The sequence below is a fragment of the Microchirus variegatus genome (genome assembly GCF_963457635.1).
Source record: "Microchirus variegatus genome assembly, chromosome: 4".
In the NCBI taxonomy this organism is placed as follows: domain Eukaryota; kingdom Metazoa; phylum Chordata; class Actinopteri; order Pleuronectiformes; family Soleidae; genus Microchirus; species Microchirus variegatus.
Window position 1 is genome coordinate 31,007,881 of NC_139805.1, and position 9,287 is coordinate 31,017,167.

General features: G+C 40.5%; 1 protein-coding gene across 1 annotated transcript; it reads left to right on the top strand.

The window, feature by feature from the left end:
• The first annotated feature begins 4,286 nt into the window (after window positions 1-4,286).
• LOC310926500 (class E basic helix-loop-helix protein 40-like) lies at window positions 4,287-8,066 on the top strand. Its single transcript, XM_083888644.1, has 5 exons — window positions 4,287-4,657; window positions 4,788-4,851; window positions 5,093-5,200; window positions 5,901-6,024; window positions 6,140-8,066. The coding sequence occupies exons 1-5, from the start codon at window positions 4,581-4,583 to the stop codon at window positions 7,057-7,059; spliced, it is 1,293 nt and encodes a 430-aa protein (XP_083744770.1). The 5' UTR covers window positions 4,287-4,580; the 3' UTR covers window positions 7,060-8,066.
• Window positions 8,067-9,287: the final 1,221 nt, after the last annotated feature.

Sequence of the window (9,287 nt, forward strand, 5' to 3'; positions counted from 1 at the left end):
ACTCGCGGTCTAAGGTGTGTGTGTGTGTGTGTGTGTGTGTGTGTGTGCGTGCGTGCGTGCGTGCGTGCGTGTGTGTGTGTGTGTGTGTGTGTGTGTGTGTGTGTGTGTGTGTGTGTGTGTGTGTGTGTGTGTGTGTGTGTGTGTGTGTGTGTGTGTCAGTGTGTGTGTGTGTGTGTGTGTGTGTGTGTGTGTGTGTGTGGGTGGAGTGAGCGCTCAGTGCCTCTGGACCTGAGGAGCCCGTCTTGTAGGTTTTGGGGATAAAAACACTTGACTTCAGCTTTACTACCCTGAACGCCTTCTGCATTGTACCACACTGACAGCATGCCAAAGTTCAACCAAAGATCCTGAGGGAGGATTTCTCTCGAGTGGCCTTGTTATGAGGTTTCAGTCCTCATCGTTTGCACTGTCGTTCCAGCTCAGGTCATGTGGGTTTTGAAGGTTTGTTAGAACACTACATCACATCGTTCTATTTTTGTCTGACGGAAGAAAACAAAATTCAATATGCAATGACTTAATAAGAATTAACTCTTGGGAACTGACGTGTGCTTTCATATGTGAAATCAAAGTATATTATATATTTAAAATGAGGAGGGAAAACCCAAATAATTCACTTTATTTTGCAATGTCTCTAAAATGTGTTGTTTTCCTCTTCACATGAGGACAGCAGTTTCTTATCACTTTAATAATATTTTGTAATCTGAATGAAGGTCCTATTTGTTCCAGGATACTAATTTTACACTTTTTTTTCTTGAATACCAATATGAAGATACTGGAGAGGCCTAGGGTTGACAAGTCATGTGACTTTAGTTCCATGTTATTCTCAGTGATTTGAATGACACAGCACAAGCATAGATCCACACTCAAAGGACTTTGGGACTGAAGGTAAATTAAATATATTTTTCTTCTGTGCACTGAATTATTTAATCCTCCATTTAGTCCTAAAGCACTGATGTTTTTCTGTAGCACTCAAACAACTGTTACTTTTCCGTCACTTTATTAAATAATCACAACAGAATAACGCAAATGAGTGTTTAAAGGAAAAGAAAGAGACGTACGATGTGTGTCACTCGAACCAATTAAACTTTTATACTAATAGATTTGGTTTGTGTCTGAATTGTACATTTTCCATTCTTGGAGTATATTTACGTAAATAAACAAGTGTGTTAAAACAATCTGACCAGGAGTGTTGAACTTAACTGAAAATGAAGAGAAAGACTGTGAAAATGGAGAGAATGAAAATTAAATCAGCTTCCCTCTAAGGAAATACTGAGAACTGGAGAGTTTTCATTTAATCATAAGAGAGAGAAACATCTATAGAATTGTGTGTATGTTTAATTTTGTTTTAATTAAGTATTATACTAACACCCACAAACTTCTTTTAGTGAGGACACATCACAGACATAATGCATTCCTGAATCATAAAACCAGGTGTTAAACCTGAAAAAGCCCCGAAGAAATTTCCCCACAAAGATAGAAATACAAGCGCACGCACACACACACACACACACACACACACACACACACACACACACACACACACACACACACACACACACACACACACACACGTGTGTCCATCCACCCAAGAAATAGCCTAAATTTAATTTTAATGGAATAGCCTTTATGCTTTGAAAACTTAACACATGTGAGTGAGTTATTCAGTTAAAAAGGGAAGACGTTGTTTCCCAACGAAAAAGCCTACCAGTTTTACCGAAAAGAGGAAGCATTGTCAGGATTTTTTTTTTTTTTTATTAAATTGGCTTTAATATAATTAAAATAATCACATTTGCCCAGATAATGTTTGGGGGGTTTACATCATTCTTCTTTCATTTGAACCCTGCTTTGCTCGTCCTGTACTTACCATCGATCAGTTGTATTTAATTTCTCGTATTTAAGTTGATCCCGGTTGTCTTTAGTATTTGTATGAAAGCCAAAGTTTCAAGGTCGACGTGAGCCGAGATTTAGAAAAACAAGTTTGACAGCTTCTGCGTTCTTATTCACATGAAAGCAAATATCTCAAAATCTCATTACAAAAATGTAATATTCTGCGTGTTTTTGTGGTGTATTGTGATTATAAACGCCTTTTTTGGAGGTGTTTAAGATTCAAAAACAACATGGTAACAAGCTCCGGGAGATTTTGTGTCTTTAAAAAAGCAACACCTGTAAGAAAAAGTTCAAAGGGATTTTGCTGAATGTGGTTTGCAGAGCAAAGTCCTGAGGAACGCGTGGTTCAATGGTGAGAAGAAAATATTTTGACTCAGAAAGTTGTCACAAAAATTCCTACTGCGGTGGATGCATACTTGCACACGAGCTTCTGAAACATGTGCTGCGTAATGGGCTCTTTAATCTAGACTATTGGCAATATGTGGACTGAAGACAAAGATTGCATGACATGACAAGCCTAAAATAGTGACGAGAGGCGAGTAATCACATGTAATCACACAAAAATGTGCAAATTTAGAAGATATAAAAAATATTAATAATAAAAACAAAACAGTGTCAGTATGAAAGTAATATAACATTTAGAAATAAAAATGTTTTTATTTAAACAAATAGGATACAACCCTTTATAAGAGGCAAAAGCACAATACAATGACATAAAAAAATACATAAAAAAAAGCTTATTCAAGGAATCGTGATCAGTGCAAACCTGTTTCTGCACATTATTTATTTGCAGTAAGATGAGTATCTGCATTCAGAGAAAGATGGAGAGAAAAAAAGAAAAGAAAAAAAAGTGTGATCTGTGCTGCTGACAGTCTGCAGCAGAGAGCAGGTGCAGCTGCCGTGTGCTGGATGTGAGCTCAGCAGGCTCTCAGGGCCATGAGGGGATCAACGTGACAGTCTGTCCCGCCTCCTGACAACAGGAGCGGACCACACACACACACACACACACACACACACACACACACACACACACACACACACACACACACCCCCACACACACACACACACACACACACACACACACACAGCCGTCCACGCTCAGGTGCACGTGGTTCTTTTCCAGCAGCCGTGACCACAACGTTTACACTGGAGCCATCCTGCAATCTGCAGACATGTGAATCAACAAGATGGATAATAACACACCACTGCACGTGTTTTTATTACTATCATTATTATTATTTGAATTGGAATTGGATTTGACAGCAGCAAGGTTACAGCAGCAAGGTGCAAATGCAATAGATAGATAGATAGTTGTTGTTAGTTGCAACGTGTCTATATATACATACATGTACTTTTGTGTATATCAAACAATGATATGCAATTGTATTGTATATCTCTGTGTGTGTAATATATACTATAGAATATAGTAAGAAATAAAAATATATACATATATTACTATATATATATATATATATGTATGTATAATTTCAATATTTTTGTTTTTGATTCTTTATTTTTTTACTATTAGATTTTTAATTTATTTTACAGTGTTTTTCGGAATAGCACAGGGGAAAATTGGTTTTACTCCCCTATAAAATAAAATATATACAATTTTAATATCAAAACACAGTGACAAACAAGACTTAAATAAAATAAGGTAAAATGTTGGAAAACATTAAGTTATTGACGTTATAATAGTATGTCATACATGTTATAATGTTAAGAATATGTATATGTAATACATATTTTCAGTAATTTGTAAGTTTTTTTAATCTTACTTTATTGACATACTATTGTTGTTGCATGTAGAATGGTCTGTTGTGTCACTGTTGGCAACGTGTTTCCATTTGTTTGGACTCATTTTGCTCGTTTAATGCATCTAAATATATATGTATATATAATAATATAGAAACAGCTAGGCAGAGGTCAAAATGTGTCTGAAAGTTTTTATTTTTATTTAGTTTTGTTTTTAAATACCGAGGTATTGTATTGGTTGTGTGGTCTAATTATCTTTCCAAATATGACTCATCATTGCGCCTCTGATGTTTTAGTGATATTGTATTTGATTAGTTATTTACATGAGCGGTGTGGATCCTGACCACCACACCCTCACGAGCAGCAGCAGCAGCAGCTCTGCTTCTCTGGTTCGCCGCCAGCAGCACGTTCCCTGCATGCGCGTTGGCGCGCCGCGCGCTCCGCCGTATTTCCATACACTTCAGCATGGTGGTACACGGGACTGAGACACGCGCCGCCCCCCGCTCTGACGTCCGCGGCCGTCCGCCCCCTGAGGCTCCTTATCTGTAGAAAGTGGGCGGTCCCTCGGCCGAGGACACAGCGCCGTTTAACACGTGAGCCTCATGTGACGGAGGTAGGTCAGGCTGAGCGCAGAGTCAGAGGGTTTATCTAACTCCTCTCTCTGTCCTCCCCCATTCTCCCAACGCGCCACCAAGAGGTTTACCTTCCACGGCGGGACGCACAGCGCCAGGACTTTACATCCAATTATTAAGTCATCCTTTGGATATTTTTCTTTTTGTGTGACATTCATATATATATATTTAAGAAAGCATTTTGTTGCATTTGACGAACTGTCTTTAAGAGCGTGAAAGCAAATAAATGCGTGTTTATTAGTAACTGAGTTGGAAAAGCACCTCGTTTTTAAGTGCGTAACTGGAGAGAGCGAGAAAAAAGAAGAAGAATGGAGCGGATTCCAAGCGCGCAGCCACCTCCTCTTCCTCTGTCCAAACACCAGGCTGATCTGTCAGACGTGCAGGGGTAAGTCACACTTTCAAAACAAAACAAACACAAAAAAACATTTATTAATTTACTAAATTCAGTCTATAATTGATTCTGTCTCATACTGTCACAGCACGTCTCATTGTTTTTATTTTTTTTATTCCTTTAGGAGGGATTTCCCTATGTATGACTATAAACCCAGGCGGGGAATGAAGAGAGGAGACGAGAGCAAGGTATTTATGATGTTTTGTTTTTCTTTAAAATTAAAAAAAATAATTTAAATAAAAATAAATGTTGTGTGTGAACTGCAAGGTTATGGAAGAGCTGTACATCCAGAAAAGGCTGACCTGATTTCTGCTATGACATAACTCCTGTAGAGCTCCCCTCTGTGTGTGTATACTTGCGTGCGTGTGTGTGTATGTGTGTGTCAGCTGAATTGACCCTAAACTCTGCTGTTTGCTTTCATTCTTGCAGGAAACTTACAAACTGCCCCACCGGCTGATCGAGAAGAAAAGGCGAGACAGGATAAACGAGTGCATCGCGCAGCTGAAAGATTTGTTACCAGAACACCTGAAACTCACGGTAAGTTCATGCCTGGCAGGGATTCACTGCACCACCGAGTGGCTGCTCTGGGGTATTACAGGCCTTCTCTGCGTGTGTGCGTCATCAGGGAAGGATGTGTCATGTTCATATGGGCATTATAAAAAAAAAGTAGTTAATTATCATAATCTCTTCAATTTAATAATAATTTAAAATGTTTCCTAATTGTTGTTTCATGTTTACATTTACGACCAAACAAATAATATTTTGTCATGTTGAATTTAATCTATATAATTTAGCATATATGATGCACACCTGACCCAGGTCCATACATTGTAATTGGTTCCAGTAATAATAATAATTCACACTGTAAGCTCTTATATCTCATGTGGCAGTGCTTTTGTATTTCATTCAAATTAATTCAGGTTTCAGGAAGAATGCCATTTTGATTTAATGCAAAAAACACTCAAAAAATAAAAAAACATATGTATATATTATATTATACAGATAGTTTACAGAGATATACTCAGTTGTTATTGCCACAGCTATGAAAATGTAGTCTCTGAGCGATATTGTCTTCATCAATCACAGATCCAAAGTTCATTAATCACAGCTAGATGTTGTCCCCAGTTCATTCAGCCCTATTGAATATCGTGCATAAGTGGGTAGTAAAGCCTGGTTCCTTCCTGTGTGTGTTATTTAAGTGGTGAGGATGTGCTGACTCTGTGTGTGTCTCCTACAGACTCTAGGCCATCTGGAGAAGGCGGTGGTTTTAGAGCTCACACTCAAGCATGTGAAAGCGCTCACCTCTCTGCTGGAGCAGCAGCAGCAGCAGATCCTCGCGCTGCAGAACGGCATGCAAATTGGTGAGTTGTGGATCACTGACACGCACAGATGTGGAAATGCACATCGCAAATAAAATAAAGATTTGTGTTAAATTGCAGAATGTCTGACTGTGTGCTTTGTTTGCTGTGTTTACAGAGCAGCCTCTTGTCAGCCAGGAGAAATCAGAGGAGATGTTCTGCTCTGGCTTTCACATGTGTGCCAAGGAGATTCTTCAGTTTCTCACCAATCATGAGACTGATGGAGACTTCACGCCGTCATATGTGGTCAATCACCTCCACAAATTAGCTGCGGAGGTGCTGCAAGGTCCAAACCGACCCTGCACCCCTGTGAGCCCGCTGCCGCGTGAGGAACCTACCTACCACCAGCACCAACCTCACAAAGAGATGCACACCAGCTTACCCCCGAAACCCAGTGAGGGCTACAGGAGGAACTGTGTACCTGTCATCCAGCGAGTTTACGCTCCAGCGAGTAGTGAGCTGAGCGGCAGTGACACAGATACAGATAGCGGTTATGGAGGAGAGCTGGAGAAGAACGAGTCTGCAGACCTGCAGGGACGTCCAGATTACTACGGCCAGGAGAGCCAGCTGAAGCGAGCGCTGGGAGAGCGACAGAGCTCTAGCATCAAGCAGGAGGACGGTGAGTCACGCCATAAACGGCCCCGCGTGGAGTCGTCTGAAGATGAGCTGCTCTCAGGTGGAGAGTCATCAACCTCATCGTTCTCCAGCGGCTACAGTAGTTACATGAGCACATCTTCAAACCATCCACCCCCTCCACATCCCCTCTGCATGCCTTTCTACCTCATTCCACCCTCTGCTGCAGCCTACTTGCCAATGCTGGAGAAATGCTGGTACCCCGGCGCCGTGCCCATGATCTACCCCGGTGTAGGAGGTTCTGCACCCTCAATATCCAGTGAAAGACCGCCTCCACCTCAGCTGGTGTTGTCTCCCAGGGGAGGCTCTCCAGCCCCAGCCATATCTCAGACCCCCATGGACTCCCCTGCCCTCCTTCAGGCATTAAAGCAGGTACCACCCCTCAACCTAGAAACCAAAGACTGAAAGAAACCAGATGAAGAAATAATCTCGCTATAGTACTCAAGAACAGAGACAGTAGTAGGAAGCAGAAGAAAAACTGAGCCGATCCATAATCCATCCTCATTCCTCTCATCTGTTCTTCAGCCTGGAGGTCAAACAGCAGATGTAAGGACTTGGAATGATCAAGAAGAGGTGGACGGGAGCAGCGTCCGTCCAGCCGAGGAGGATGCAGAGCTCTTGTTGAATGTTAAATGCTCAGTGATATTTAATGTATCATATGAACTGGACCTGCCCTGCAAACACAAAAAATACACACTCTCACTTGGTTGAATGTAAAGAAAAAGTTTTAGATGCTGCTGTTTAAAGTATAAATGCTGACGACACGATGCAGTTCACCTGTCGCTGTTGCGACAGAGACATGCCATCTAGAGACCGCTGCACCAAATGTTAGTAGAATAACACCACCCAAAGTTTGTCACCTATGTCCTGTCATTGTCGTCCAGACACTATTATGACAGCCATCATGAAATACATGCGGTTTCTTTGAGTGTTTATGGACACGAGTACGGCTACACCCAATCCACGGGGTGAAGAAATGACAGTCGCATGACCACACTGAATGAGAAGTCTTGTGTTCTCGTTAGAAAACCAGACAGCTGAGATGGAGTTTCTGTAATTATTGTTCATAAGCCTCATGTACATTGTAGCACTGTGCTGGACCAGGTCTGCCTCCACAACACATCTGTTTCTGCTCAAGTCAAACCTGGTGTTTGTTCTTGCTGTTGCCTTTTACTTGTGAAAAGCTGATAAACGTCAGATGTTCATTCTCTGTACTGCGTGTGAATACTGGAGTCAAAGGATTGACGAGGAGAGACATGAATGTAAGTTTTACCAGAGGACTAGTTTTCTATAGAACGAGGTACTTGAGATTTTATATTTTGGGACCTACACGAAAGATGTTTGATGTACATATTTTGTCTATTAATGTCGATATACATTATATAAGTGTATAATAAAGTATTTTTTTTCCCGTGGAATTTGCTTTGACTGTTTATGTTTGAAAGAGACTGTGTGTGTGTGTGTGTGTGTGTGTGTGTGTTTGTATTTGTTCCTCTTTAGGACTAATGGCCCTTATGAGGAAACATTCTAAGATTTGAATTATGACTAAGGATAACACTTTGTTTAGTATGTCCAAATGAATGAGAGTCAATGCAGTGTCCCAAAAACAATAGTTGTGCAAACCTGTGTGTGTTCTTGTATGTATCTGCGAGGACCCAAAATCATATAAACCATGCAGAGTGAGGACATTTTGGGAAAGTGAGGACATTTTGACTGGTCCTTACATTTTTAAAGGGCTTTTTGGGGGTTAAGACCTTACTTTAGGGTTAGGGTTAGAATTGGGTTTTGGTTAAAGTAAGGGTTTCAGGTTAGACATTAAGTTGTGATGGTTAAGGTAAGGGTAAGGGGCAAAGGTATGCATTCTCTCTATGAGGGTCCAATAAACATACAAATCTGTCTTTGTGGGGACATGCTGACCTTGTGGAGACATTCTGCCTGGTCCCTATCACCTTAAAGGGCTTTTTCAGGGTTAAGATCTTGTTCTATGGCTAGGGTTAGGGTAAGGATTATGGTTAGACACTATAGGCACAAGTTTTGTGCATGTGTATGTGAAAATATCTTGCAATGAAATCCAATCATCAGTCCAGCTTTAGTTCAGAACATGTCAAAGGAAACACTTATGTAACAACCCGGCTCTCATGCTGGTAAACACAGACGGTTTAAGAGATAAAACCCCTGATGCAATGATCAAATGACAATGAGAATGTTTTCTTTTAATATTTCGTACTAGATGTATGATTAATGATGATGTATGATCTGTATTTCTACTCCAGCTCTATAATCTGCACGCTGCTCACAGAAGCTTATCAAAAGTATAGCATAACACATTTTATCTCTTTCTTCAACTATGAACATGTACATGTCGACTCAGCACAACAACATATTTAAACTACTTTTAAAATATTTTAATGGTAATTTTGTGGCATTCTACATTTAGTTTGTTTCTACAAACCAAGGTCGAAGAACACGGCCTGCCGTCTACATGTCATTAGTTCCTTCTGAACAGAGAGGCCTGTTGTAGGGAGTTGCATGTTTGGATGCTGTCATGAGATTCTATTTGCAAGCTGATGTTTGTGGTGTAACTCACCCATTTTCTGCCAATTTAGCAATTTTTCAGTTAAGGTTTAGATTTC

Excerpts from the sequence above, each read along its gene's own strand:
- LOC310926500 (XM_083888644.1), top strand. The coding sequence starts at position 4,581 with ATGGAGCGGATTCCAAGCGCGCAGCCACCTCCTCTTCCTCTGTCCAAA. Across the intron at positions 4,852-5,092 it reads AGAGAGGAGACGAGAGCAAG|GAAACTTACAAACTGCCCCA; the intron begins GTATTTATGATG and ends TCATTCTTGCAG. Across the intron at positions 5,201-5,900 it reads CAGAACACCTGAAACTCACG|ACTCTAGGCCATCTGGAGAA; the intron begins GTAAGTTCATGC and ends TGTCTCCTACAG.